Source organism: Hemiscyllium ocellatum, chromosome 3, assembly GCF_020745735.1.
Source record: "Hemiscyllium ocellatum isolate sHemOce1 chromosome 3, sHemOce1.pat.X.cur, whole genome shotgun sequence".
In the NCBI taxonomy this organism is placed as follows: Eukaryota; Metazoa; Chordata; class Chondrichthyes; order Orectolobiformes; family Hemiscylliidae; genus Hemiscyllium; species Hemiscyllium ocellatum.
In genome coordinates, this window is record NC_083403.1 from 58,597,900 (window position 1) to 58,612,196 (window position 14,297).

Consider the following 14,297-nt stretch of genomic DNA (forward strand, 5'->3'; position numbering starts at 1 on the left):
CTCTAAAGTCCTGTATGATCCTTGTCTCCTGAAACTTAAGTAAGCTTCCTTCGTCCTCTTGACTAGATGTTCCACATGCCTTGTCACCCAAGGTTCTTTCAACCTTCCATCCTTTCCATGCCTCAGTGGGACAAAACTGTCCAACATTAATCAGCAAGTGCTTCCTAAACAACCGCCACATTTTTGTTGTGCATTTCCCTGAGAAAATCTGTTCCCAATTTAGGTGTCCCAGTTCCTGCCTAATAGCACTGTAATTCCCCCCTCCCCCAATTAAATACCTTCCTATACTGTCTGCTCCTATCCCTCTCCACAAATATGGTAAAAGGTCAGGGATTTGTGATCACTATTATTGAAATGCTCTCCCACCAAGAGATCTGACACCTGGCATGGTTCATTATCAAGCACAAAATCCAATATTGCATCCCCTCTAGTCTGCCTATCAATATGGAGTCTGGAACCCTTCCTGGACACACCTGACAAAAACTGCTCCATCTAAACTAATTGAACTAAGAGGTTCCAATCAATATTAGGAAGTTTAAAGTATCCATGACAACAACCCTTATAATTCTGCAACTTTCCAAAATTTGCCTCACAATCTGTCCCTCCATGTCTCTGTTACTATTAGGGAGTTTGTAGAAAACTCCCATGAAAAGTGACTACAGCTTTCCTGTTTTTGACTTCCACCCATACTGCCTCTAGAGACAAACCCTCCTTATCAACCTCCCTTTCTGCAGCTGTGATACTCACCATGAATAGCAATGCCACTCCTTCACCTCTTTTATCTTCCCCCCCCCACCTTATTCCTTTCGAAACATCAAAACCCTGAAACATCCAACAACCATTCCTGCCCCTGTAATACCCAAGTCTCTGTAATGGCCACAACAACATAGTTCCAAGTACTGATCTATTCTTTGAGTTAGTCACTCCTATTCCTGATACCTCTTGCATTAAAATAGAAACACTTTAACCCATCACGCTGACTGCACCCTTGCCTTGCCCTGTCCTCCTCAGAGACCCTGCATGCTGTATGTGGCTGTTCACTACCTACTCCATCATCTGATCCGCAGCTCAGTTTCCCACCCCTCTGCCAATCCAGTTTAAACCCTCACAAAGACTCTAGCAATGAGCTCATTACATATTAATGAGGTGAGATGTGCTGTTAATAAGGTTGTTAATATACAATAATTCCCCCTTAAGAGGCAATTCACCACTTGCAGGTGAGAATCTCACTTCTGTGCTTTGATCTTAGATAAAGATGCAGTGAGTTGCTCCTGACAGCAGGGTAGACCACACTGAATGTCTTCCACTTATCTGTCATACTTCTCACCATGTTGTTCGAGTCTTTCTAAAATTCCATTCCAACAGAATTTTGAACTCTTTGATAGGGATTCCCTAAGTTCCTTCCCAGATACTTTGGTATTAAAAACATGATACAAATAATGGATACAATTTTCACTTTAGGTGGAAACCCTTTTTTTAACTCCCTGGACAATAGCATATACTCACAAAACCAGTTGCTTAGTGAGATCCCATATGCAATAACATTACCAGGTGATCACTTGGCCAAATAATTCTCTGCAGTTTTTTGTGCAAAAATATACTTTATTCATAAGTTACATTGCAAACATTTCAAGTTAGACATTTCAGAAAATGCTATAATTTCAATGTTCCTCATTGAGCGTTCTGCAATCTTAAACTGCCTCAATTCAAGTTGGAATAAGTATGATATTTTCTATTAGCATGTAATGGCAAGCATACAATGAGGGGTTATGTCTCATGTGGCATAGTGATAGTGTTTCTGCTTCTAGGTTAAGTCCACAGCATGACCAAATAAATACTTATAATTCAGAGGGTTCTATACGTTAAAAAATTGCCATGATTTTACCAGACTATATCCGTGCTATTAGAGAGACAGATGACTGGTCGGGGTCTAAACTGTGGGTTACCATGCCTCAGGTCAGGTGAGACTTTATGGTAACCTCAGCTGATATAGAAATTGAACCTGTGTGGGTGGAACCATTCTGCATCATAAAAGGGTAATCCAGCCAACTGAGCTAACTATTTGCCTGCACTTGGCTTTCTAAACCTTTCATATTCATGAATCTATCCAAATGCCTCTTAAATATTGTAATTGTACTTACATTTACCACTTCAATTCATTCACAGAATGTGAGTATCACTGGCTAGGGCAGAATTTTTGCACAACTCTAATTGCCCAGAATGCACTTAAAAGTCAATTGTATTGCTATGGGTCTGGAGTCATATGTAGGCCAGACCAAGTAAGGATGGCTGTTTCCCTCCCTAAAGAACATTAGTGAATTAGATACCATAAGTCCCAGGCCACAAATGACATATAAACATATAGAAAGTAGATGCAAGAGTAGGCCATTTGGTCCTTCAATCACAGCTGATAATGCAATCACGGTATCCCACTCCTGCTTTCATTCCATACCCCTTGATCCCATTAGCCATAAGGGCCACATCGACTCTTGAATATATCAAACAAACTGACCTCAACAGCTTTCAGTGGAAGAGAATTCCACAGGCTCATAACTCTGAGTGAAGAAATTCTTCCTCATCTCAGTCCTGAATACGTACCACTTATTCTTAAACTGTGACCCCTAGTTCTGGATTTCTCCTACATTGGGAACATTCTTCCCACATCTAGCTTGTCCAGTTCTATCAGGAGTTTCCATGTTTCTATGAGATCCCAACACCCCCCCATTCTTCTAAATTCCAGTTAGTACAAGCCCAGTTGATCCAGTCTTTCTTCACATGTAAGTCCTGCTGTCCTGGGTATCAGTCTGGTGAACATTCACTGGACTTCCTCAATAGCAAGAATGTCCTTTGTCAGACTAGGAGACCAGTATTCAAAGTGTGGCCTCACCTAGGCCCTGTATAACTGCAGCAAGACATGGCTACTCCAAGGCTTCTTTGTGACAATCATAAGCATAACTTTCACTAAATCCATTCCCACCAACAACCTGGGGCTTAGCATTAACCAAAATCTTAACTGGACCAGCCAGAAAAAACTCTGTGGCTACAAGAGATGGTCAGAGGCCAAGACTTCTGTAGTGAGTAACTCACCTTCAATGTCTGTCCACCAAATACAAGTTATGGGCATGATGGAATATTCTCCATTTGCCTGGATGATTATAAGTCAAGCAACACTCACGAATCTTGACACCATCCAGAACAAAAACAGCCAACTTGACTGGCACTTCATATAACATCTTCAACATTCACTCCCTCCACCAATGACACACAGTGTGTACCATCTTCATGATGCACTGCAGTAACCCACCTACAACACCTTCCAAATCTGGGACCTCCACCACTTGGAACAACCAGGGCAACAAACACATGGGAACACTACAATTGCAAGTTCTCCTCCAAGTCACACTCATCCCGACTGGTAATTATATTGACATTTGTTCATTTAATTGGATCAAAATTGTGGAACTCTGTTCTTAACAGCACTGCGGATTGAGTCACAAAGTAGTTCATGGATGTGACTCACCATCACCTGCTGGAGGGCAATTGATGATGGGCATTAAATGCTGACTGACAACTATGCTGACATTACAAGAGCAAATAGGAAAATAACTGAATTTAGAGAAAGGTGAGGGATTATTAATGTTGTACCTGAGATAGTGCTGGGTATTGTCAGCATTCATGAAGAATCTGACTGTCTTTTTGTATGATGCTATGGAGCTACAGTGTGCGTGGGGAGGCAAGTATGACAAGATTTTTGTTTTAAAAAAGTTGTTTAATTTGAATTTATAATTGCAAGCAAATTCACCTTTTACATTCAAAAATATTAAATATTGACCGTCATGTTTCAAATATTTTTGCGTAAGAAAAATTATGATAAAAGGAAAATCAATTCATTCCTTTCATTTTTATTACGTACAGAAGAGCTAAAAAGTTACAAACTCATGTTAAACTGTAGAGGTACCAGCCCTCAAAATCTGCCAAGAGCTGCCAATTAGAACTTCAGCGCATAATCATCTGTGTGTACTACAGCCTTGTGATGTTTTCTACTTTACAATTTAAACGCGAATTACCCCGAATGGGAAGTCACGGAAAAACTGGACAAAATTTCAAGCAAATATTTTAAGTCTTATCATTTGAAACACTCCCTCCCCTGAATAGGTCGCGTTGGCCGGCAGGTGGCGGTACCTGTAGCTGTTGCTGGTATGTTGCAAGCGGAAAGTAACTTCTTTTGGACGGCCCGGGTGGGTGGGGATAAAGCATTGTTGGCGTCGCGCGGACTGCCTGGGAAACGGGGAAGCCCTTCGGAACGTTGGCCCAGGAAATCGGGGGATTCTTCGGAACGTTACCCGGAGCTTGTGGAGGATGTAACAATGGGGGCGCGTTTGGCACGTGCGATGCGGAACTTTAACCTGGAGAACAGGGCGCACGTGGAGATCGGCAAGCAGAAGCCGAGCAGCGCTCCCAGGCACCCGAGTAGCATGGCACTGATCGAGCAACAACTCAGCAGTGAGTGCCCCATTTCCTCTTAACAGGGCAATGCGTCAGCTAGCCAAGATTGAGTGTGCGGCTTAGGCATGAGCACCCATCTATTTCTTACTCTTCCCCTCCACCCCCACAAGAGTTTGATTTGTTTGTCTTTGCCGGAGTTTTCAAACTTTGAGGTATATTTGCAAATCTAATCCGTTTGTCTGAAGTGGGAGGTCAAGGTGATCTTGAGGTTGTGTAACTAACCAACCGCAGCCTAATTTCGCTTTAATTGTCTTTTGAAACTTATTTAGCTGAACGACGAGACTAAGCTTGTCACGGTGATTTATTTTTATTGAAGTGCAACCCTCATACTATTTAATGAACTCTTTCTCCCCTCCGTTCTGTACAGATCGAGCAACGTAAATGTATGTTTTCCCGTCCATACCTACTCCTAGAAATAAATATCTTGCTGAAAATGAAATAAAAATTGCACCTGATAATACAATATAATGTGTGTTTCAAGGTACACAATCTCAGTGGGGTGGGAATGGGCGAGCTGGGATTGTGGCTCAGCTTGGTTGACTGAATGACTACAGTGTGGTGCAGCAATAGACCTCTACCAATGAGCTGTACTATTTCATTGACGCCTAACTCTTCATCTCCTCCTACGTTTGTGGAGTGGTTACACTCAAACTGTACAAACTGATTGCCTCCCTTGATAGAAATGCCCTTCAGCCTTCATGGACTATAGCTCCTTAATTATGCATTGAGAATATCTGCAATGTTTTTCTCTGCTGTTCAGGCCTCTGTTCTTTGCCTCACGTTCAGGCTTGAATTTTTTGTGATATTCTCCAACAACCAGGAAACCGTTAGCAGCCTGTGAGAAGAGGAGGCTATTAGACCTGGAGCAACAATGTGGAATCCCAACCCCCATTTTGGAAAGTTCATCTTAGAGTATTACCGGTATTACGGTGTACCTTAGAGTATTACTGAAACTGGTTTTAATGTTGTATTTTGTCTGTGACCCCTTGACTGTCCAGGCGAAAGTGAGGACTGCAGATCCTGGAGATCAGAGTCAAAGAGTGCGGTGCAGGAAAAGCACAGGCAGTCAGGCAGCATCCGAGGACCAGGAGAATTGACATTTTAAGCATAAGCTCTTCGTTCCTGCACCTTGTGCTTTTCCAGCAGTCTGTAGTTTGAAAGAAGCAAAAATGGCCCTTAGTAGAGTGATATGCTCTTCTTGTCGGATGTGGGAGTTTAGGGAGAGTTTACGTGTTACTGAGGATTATATCTGTAATAAATGCCATTAGTTCTGAATCCTGTCAGATCGAATGGATCGGTTGGAGAGACAGAGGCAATGAGGAATTTACAAGAGCAAGGGGGTGTGATGAATGGCAGTTAAAGGAAGAGAGAGAAGTTGTAGATACAGTTACAGAAATGGGTTAACTCCAGGAAAGGTAAGAGAGGTAGGCAGATAGTACAGGAGTCTTCTGTAGCTATGCCCATTTCAAATAAGTATGCTGTTTTGGAAAATGTAGGGGGTGATGGATTCTCAGAGGAATGTAGCATGAGCAGTCAATTTTCTGGAATCGAGACTGGCTTTAATGCAATGAGGGTTACGTTGGGTTCCAAGAGATCAATAGTGTTACGGGACTCTCTCGTCCAAGGCACAGACAGATGTTCCTGTGGCCAGCCGCAAAAAATCAGAATGGTGTGTTACCTCCCTGGTGCCAGGATCAAAGATGTCTCAGAGAAGGTGCAGAATGTTCTCAAAGGGGAGAGGGACCAGCAGGAGGTCATGGTACACATTGGAACCACAGACATAGGAAGGGAAAAGGATGGGATTCTGAAGGAAGAATATAAAGAGGCAGGAATTTAAAAAGGACATCCTTTAAGAGTATTAATATCTGGATGACTACTGGTGCTGCGAACTAATGGCAGTAGGAATAGGAGGATAAAACAGGTGAATACATGGCTGAGGAGCTGGTGTATGGGAGAAGGATTCACAGTTTTGGATCATTGGAATCTCTTCTGGGGTAGATGTGACCTGTACAAGAAGGATGGATAGCACCTGAATTGAAAGGGAATTAAAATACTAGCAGGGAGATTTGCTGGAGCTGCTCAGTAGGGTTTAAACTAGTACGGTGGGGGCCTGGGACCCAGGGAGATAGTGAGGAAAGAGGTCAACCTGAGACTGGTACAATTGAGAAAAGAAGCGTGTCAAACAGTCAGGGCAGGCAGAAACAAAGCAGAGAACAAGGTAGGACTGATAAATTTAAACTGCACTTATTTCAAAGCAAAAGGCCGATGAACTCAGGCATTGTTAGGAACATGGGATTGGAATATCATAGCAATTACAGAAACGTGGTTCAGGGATGGACAGGACTGGCAGCTTAATGTTCCAGGATACAAATGCTACAGGAAGGACAGAAAGGGAGGCAACAGAGGAGGGGGAGTGGTGTTTTTGATAAGGGATAGCATTACAGCTGTACTAAGGGAGGATATTCCCGGAAATACATCTAGGGGAGTTATTTGGTGGAACTGAGAAATAAGAAAGGGATGATCACCTTGTTGGGATTGTATTATAGATCTCCTACTAGTCAGAGGGAAATTGAGAAACAAATTTGTAAGGTGATCTCAGCTATCTGTAAGACTAATAGGGTGGTTATGGTGGGGAATTTTAACTTTCCAAACAGTGACTGGGACTGCCATGGTGTTAAAGGTTTAGATGGAGAGGAATTTGTTAAGTGCGTAGAAGAACCCTTTCTGACTCAGCATGTGAATGTACCTACTAGAGAAGGTACAAAACATGACCAACTCTTGGGAAATAAGGCAGGGCAGTGACTGAGGTGTCAGTGGGGGTGCACTTTGGGGCCAACGACCATAAATCTATTAGATTTTAAACAGTGATGGAAAAGGATAGAGCAGATCTAAAAGTTGAAGTTATAAATTGGAGAAAGGCACATTTTGACGATATTAGGCAAGAACATTCAAAGCTGCTTGGAGGCAGATGTTCGCAGGTAAAGGGACAGCTGGAAAATGGGAAGCCTTCAGAAATGAGATAACGAGAATCCAGAACAAGTATATTCCTGCTAGGGTGAAAGGGAAGGCTGGTAGGTATAGGGAATGCTGGATGACTAAAGAAATTAAGGGTTTGGTTAAGAAAAAGAAGAAAGCATATGTCAGGTATAGACAAAATAGATTGAGCGAATCCTTAGGGTATAAAAGCAGTGGGAGTATACTTGAGGGAAATCAGGAGGGCAAAAATGGGACACGAGATAGCTTTGGCAAATAGAATTAAGGAGAATCCAAAGGGTTTTTGCAAATACATTAAGGACAAAGGGGTTAACTTGGGAGAGAACAGGGCCCCTCAAAGATCAGCAAGGCGGCCTTTGCGTGGAGCTGCAGAAAATGGGGGAGATACTAAATGAGTATTTTGCATCAGTATTTACTGTGGAAAAGGATATTGAAGATATAAAATGTAGATGGTGACATCTTCAAAAATGTCCATATTACAAAGGAAGAAATGCTGGATGTCTTGAAACGCATAAAGATGGATAAATCCCCAGGACCTGATCAGGTGTACCCTAGAACTCTGGGAAGCTAGAGAAGTGATTGCTGGGCCTCTTGTTGAGATATTTGTATCATCGATAGTCACAGATGAGGTGCTAGATGACTGGAGATTGGTAAACATGGTGCCACTGTTTAAGAAAGGTGGTAAGGACAAGCCAGGGAACTATAGACCAGTGAGCCTGACGTTGGTGGTGGGCAAGTTGTTGGAGGGAATCCTGAGGGACAGGATGTACATGTATTTGGAAAGGCAAGGAGTGATTAGGGATAGTCAACATGGCTTTGTGCATGGGAAATCATGTCTCACAAACTTGATTGAGTTTTTTGAAGTAATAGAGGATTGATGAGGGCAGAGCGGTAGATGTGATGTATATGGAATTCAGTATGGCATTCGAGATGGTTCCCCATGGGAGATTGGTTAGCAAAGTTAGCTCTCATGGAATACAGTGAGAACTAGCCATTTGGATACAGAACTGGCTCAAGGTAGAAGACAGAGGGTGGTGGTGGAGAGTTAGTTTTCAGACTGAAGGCCTGTGACCAGTGGAATGCCACAAGGATTTGTTCTGGGCCCTCTACTTTTCATCATTTACATAAATGATTTAGATCCGAGCATAAGAGGTACAGTTAGTAAGTTTGCTGATGACATCAAAACTGGAGGTGTAGTGGACAGTGAAGAAGATTACCTCAGATTACAATAGGATCTTGATCAGATGAGCCAATGGGCTGAGGAGTAGCAGATGGAATTTAATTTAGATAAATGTGAGGTAATGCAATTTGGAAAAGCAAATCAGAGTAGGCCTTGTACACCTTAATGGTAAGGTCCTAGTGAGTGTGGCTGAACAAAGAGACCTTGGAGTGCAGGTTTATAGTTACTCAAAAGTAGAGCTGCAGGTAGCTAGGGTAGTGAATAAGGCATTTGGTATGCTTTCCTTTATTGGTCAAAGCATTGAGTATAGGAGTTGGAAGGTCATATTGCGGCTGTACAGGACATTGGTTAGACTTCTGGTGTATTGTATGCAGTTCTGGTCTCCTTCCTATTGGAAGGATGTTGTGAAACCTGAAAGGGTTCAGAAAAGACTTGCAAGGATGTTACCAGGGTTGGAGGATTTGAACTAAAGGGAGAGACTGAATAGGCTGGCGCTCTTTTCCCTGGAGTGTCAGAGGCTGAGGGGTGATCTTGTAGAGGTTTATAAAATTGAGGGGAATGGATAGGATACATAGACAAGATCTTTTCCCTTGGGTGGGAAAGCCTAGAACTTGAGGACATGGCTTTCGAGTGAAAGGGGAAAGGTATAAAAGAGACCTATGGGGCAACTTTTACACACAGAGGGTAGTGCACGAATTAAATGAGCTGCCAGAGGAAGTGGTGGAGGCTGGTACAATTGCAACATTTAAAAGGCATCTGGATGTGTATATGAATAGGAAGGGTTTAGAGGGATATTGGCCAAGAGTTGGCAAATGGGACTAGATTGGGTTAGGATACCTGATCAGCATAGATGCGTTGCCCTCTAGTTTTAGACTCCTCTGCCCTGGAGAAAAAACCTTGGCTATTCACTTTATTTGATCATTCTCTCACCTCTGTACCTGTCTTTGATCTTCAAAATCATCCATTTTGGTGTTGTCTACCAATTTGACCTAGGCCGAAAGCTGCCTGTTGCTGGCAGCTTTCCATCTTAGTAAAATGATGAACCTGCAGCTAATCGAATCTGTTGAGGATAGAGTTTCTTCATATGATCATCCTTTGTTGATGGCTGAAGAAAACAATCAGTGTGTGGGTGTGTGCGTGTGTGTGTGTGTGTGTGAGAGAGAGAGAGAGAGAGAGAGAGAGAGAGAGAGAGAGAGATTCTGCCTCAATACCACTGTCTGTTGCCAAGCCACCTCAGTTACCCACTGATCATCTAGCTGGCTGACAGGTGATGTCACCATTTCTTTCTGACACCAACTGGTGTCTTTGACTTAAAAAAACTCAGATGGTTTGACCCTTCATGTCACACTTACAAGCTTCCTTGAAGCAGAACTTTGATCATCTCACTGGTCTTCTGGATCTCTCTATCTCACCAGATAAAAGTTCCTTGGGCATGCAATGTTCTTTCATATGAAAGTGCCTGAACCTGAATTGATGTCATCCGATGAATTATAAAATTGACAATGAACAGAAATACTTCAGAATCTATTGGGAGATCACAGCCAGCCAGCAGCCTCACCTACAAATCGCTGTTTGATTCTTTCTAATTAATTTTTAGTTTGTCATGATATCCTATCTCTAATTCTATATTTCTTAATTTTATTCTTCTATCTGGTACCCTATTTCATGCTTGAAAATAGTCCATGCACATTGTATCCACTGCATTTATCTCTCAAATGACATCTGTATGTCTTCAAACATTCTAGTAAGTTTGTCAACCATGATCACCTCTGTTGAAACAAGTGCTGGCTGCTTTCTAACTGTGTTCTTCCTGTCTTGATAAAGGAGAATTTCATCTTTAATTAGAGACTGTGAAAAATTCTAGAACAGATGTTAAGTGAACTGTTCTTTCATGTCTTTTCTGGGGCTAAGTTGGTGTCAGGGCATGTCTTTTGATTCAGGATGATGTCAGTAAATTCTGGTGTTCTTTTATAGATCACCCTGAAACAAATGAAGTTCATAATAAGAATGAAGAACTTCTGTCTTTACTCAAAGATATTTATGTTGATTCAAAGGAAATTCCTGCAAAGGTAAGTGTTTGTAATAAGTTGCATTTTGCTGTAAAAAAATATCAACAATGAGGATAAAACTTTTAATTTTACTTGTTTTTGCAAATACATTGTACCATAGTCCTTTTTATCACAAGGTGCTGACTTTACATTATAAATAAAATCAATGTGTACATTTCAGATGTCTTTGTTTTAGACCGTGTAAGGTTCTTCTAATATGATCAATTATTATAAATGTTGTGCTCTGTATTTCTGTAGTTGTGGTCATCAGTATGTCATTTCTTCTTTTTTCCTTTTTGTTTCCTTCGTTGTAACTCGACCTGATCATTAGAAGTGTCAAATGACACTAATTTTGTAAACCTCATGCGCAATTCTTTGCCAGTCTGCTTTGACAATTTCAGACAAAATTTGAAGGGCTAACTGTTTTTCATTAAACACCAAACGACATTTTGACTTGATTTCTGGGCATGAGTAGCAGATGCTGGCATTGTCTGACCGACCCATTTTAGTTCCCGCTGTTGTTGACTTTGCAGCATGTTAACAATGAATTCAAAGTCTTATGTAAATGAAAATGTCATTTGGAATAGGGAGATGAACAGATAGTTTCCAAAATCAATAAAATATTAAAGAGAGCTTCTCACAATAACGCTACCTTTTATATATTCCATGTACCACTAAGCATTGTCGATTAGATTTGGAAGCACATTGGCCTCCCACTTCCTTGGTTCAATATCAGAGAAATTAAATTAAAAGCTGCTGAGCTGTAGCTGCACTGCTTCCAGAAGGGAGTGCAGTGTTTAGCTTTCTCTGGCAATTTTCTGTAACTAGAAGGAAGGTGATGAAGGAACTTGGAAACATGCAATGCACAGATCTGTCTGCCACACCATTAGTCTATGCCTTACAGTCCAGAAAAAAAAGTAACAAAAGGTTGGAAACAGATTGTAGTATTCCATATTAAGCTTGTCTGTCCTTGTCATGATTGTGTTGCAGTGAGCTGCTTTGCACTCAATACTTGGAGATATTAAAGCAGTTAGCTGCTTTATATAGGAAAATCTTTTGACTGCAGGGTTGAAATGATTTGCAGGAATGATATTGGTCAGAATTCATTGGAGAACCTGAAGATTTGTCTCAGCCAGCAGATGGGGAGAAACTCCAGTATTCATTGCAAATGCAGTGACCCTCCCATGAAAATTACAGATGATTGCTCAGGGATAATCATACTGTAATGTGTGCTGAAAATCTTAATGAAGCAGCCCTGTGTACGTTGATTGTATAGTTTACTAAATTAAACAATGTATGGTAGCAAAATAAGTGAAATGAAATTAAACACTTCATTTAAATTGGTTTGAAGGTATTCTTGTGACGATCTGTAAAAATCGCCCTGTGCCAAACGTGTAATAACCCATCAGTGATGGATGACTTTCTACATTCCCTATTCTTACATATCTACCTCCTTGCACAAAATCCCCATAGTGTGGAAGGAAGCAGGCCATTCGGCCTGTGTCCACACCGACCCTCTGGATAGCATCCCACTCAGACCCAGACCAAGCCCCAGCCCCTTACTGTATCCCCATCAGCCTGCATTTCTACATCCACCCTGGACATTGAGACATTTTAGCTTGGCCAATCCACCTAACCTGCACATCTTTGGACTGTGGGAGGAAACTGGTGAACCCGGAAGAAACCCACACATATACAGCAAACTCCAGATAAACAATGATCGACGCTGAAACTGGACCTGGGTCCCTGGTGCTTTGATGCACCAGTGCTAACCACAGAGCCACTGTACTACTGCAAGAGGCTTCCTTGTTTATCAGAAATAATTAATTTATTGATATTTCATTTATTTTGGTTTCATGGAAGGCTCTTGTGACACATTGAAACTGCTGAATATTTTATATATGTTTGAGCGCATGTTCCTCACTGGTAATTACTATTGTCTTAGGCTGTTGCAGACATTTTATTGTTTTATTGTGCTTTGTTTCCAGAAACGTGCAACTTCTGAAACATCTAAGCAGCTGCAGGAGCACAGACTCCTCAAATCTAACTTGGATTATGAGCTGTTCAACATTACAAAGGTTCCTAAAGGCAAATTGAGTATAGTGGAGGCTCTTACCATCCTCAATAACCACAAACTCAAGCCTGACCTATGGACAGCTGACAAAATAGCTGAAGATTACTGTCTAGAACTTAAAGATGTTAAAGGACTGCTGGAATTTTTCAAACCATTTGAAATAAAAGTTCTACCTCCAAAACAAATCAATAAGGAACTTCTAACTGCTAGTTAGTAAATATGCACATTTTCAGACTAATAATAAGTAAGTTAGATATCTTTACTGTATTTAAGATTTGCAATGTTTTCAGGTTATGGGAACATCATAGATATTTTGTTCAGAAGTTTTAGAGTTATACTGAGACCTGTGGATGAACTCAGAACCACAAAATATGTTCTAGATATGAATTATCCGATTAAAATGTTGTGCAAGAAAGCATAATTCTGCAAACGTGCAGCTGCTCCGGCCAGCTTGATATAGATAACTACATTTTACAGGTTCTAGTCAATTTTTTGAAACTGAGCTGTCAGACACACTTTAAACTGACAACTGCACTAGCTGGTTTCAATAAAGGTTCCATGCTATACATTATTGTGTTTATTTAATCCTTGGTATTGTATCTTGATCCTGTTAATATAAGAAGTGAATACGTTTATATGATTTTATGCATGTTCATTGTACTTTAACCTTGAATGCACTGACAGTTTCAATTTTTCATACGCAATATTGGAAGTACAAGTTGTGATTAACAATATTAAAGATAACATTTCATTGTGATTGTGATAACATTCTCCTTTCTATTTATTCTTAAGGTGTTCCAATTTATGTAGCACTCAAGTTTCAAAATATTTGTTTCCTCCAATTGAAAGATGTAAGAAAATTGGACTCACTCAGAAAGACACTATTCTTTCAGGCAAATGGTTATGATTTCAAGCCCCACTTGAGTAGATAATCCAGTTGAGAACAATACCAAAGAGGTGCTGCATTGCTGCAGGTGCTACTGTATAGTTGAGATGATAAATTGAGATTGCCTTTGTCCTCTTGGGTTAAAATGCAAAGATCCCAAGGTGCAGTCCAAGAAATAACTTGGCCAGGATACACAAATCTTCCTGAAGACTTTCCTTCAGAAGACTTTTGGTAAGGTCCCATATAAGACATTAGTGTGTAAAATGAAATTGCGTTGGAATGGGGCTAATATACTGATGTGCATAGTGAACTGTTAGCAGACCGGAAACAAAGTAGGAATAAACTGGTCTTTTAATTCTGAGCTTGGACCTCAGCTATTTATTATGTCTTAATTGAGAGAATATTATCCAACCTCTCCAAGTTTGCAGATGATGCACAGTTGGGCTGGAAGGTGAAGTGTGCAAGCATGCCGAACTGCTTCAGTGACATTTGGACAAGTTGGCTGATTAGATAAATGAAGGATGATGTGGATAAATAGAGGCTACCTGTTTTGGTAGCAAATACAGGAAGGCAGATGATTATTGTGGGTGGCTCAGTGGTTAGCAATGC

General features: G+C 41.0%; 1 protein-coding gene across 1 annotated transcript; it reads left to right on the forward strand.

Moving 5' to 3' along the window:
• Positions 1-4,256: 4,256 nt before the first annotated feature.
• Positions 4,257-13,568, forward strand: ndufaf4 (NADH:ubiquinone oxidoreductase complex assembly factor 4). Its single transcript, XM_060820892.1, has 3 exons — positions 4,257-4,503; positions 10,655-10,749; positions 12,717-13,568. The coding sequence occupies exons 1-3, from the start codon at positions 4,368-4,370 to the stop codon at positions 13,014-13,016; spliced, it is 531 nt and encodes a 176-aa protein (XP_060676875.1). The 5' UTR covers positions 4,257-4,367; the 3' UTR covers positions 13,017-13,568.
• Positions 13,569-14,297: the final 729 nt, after the last annotated feature.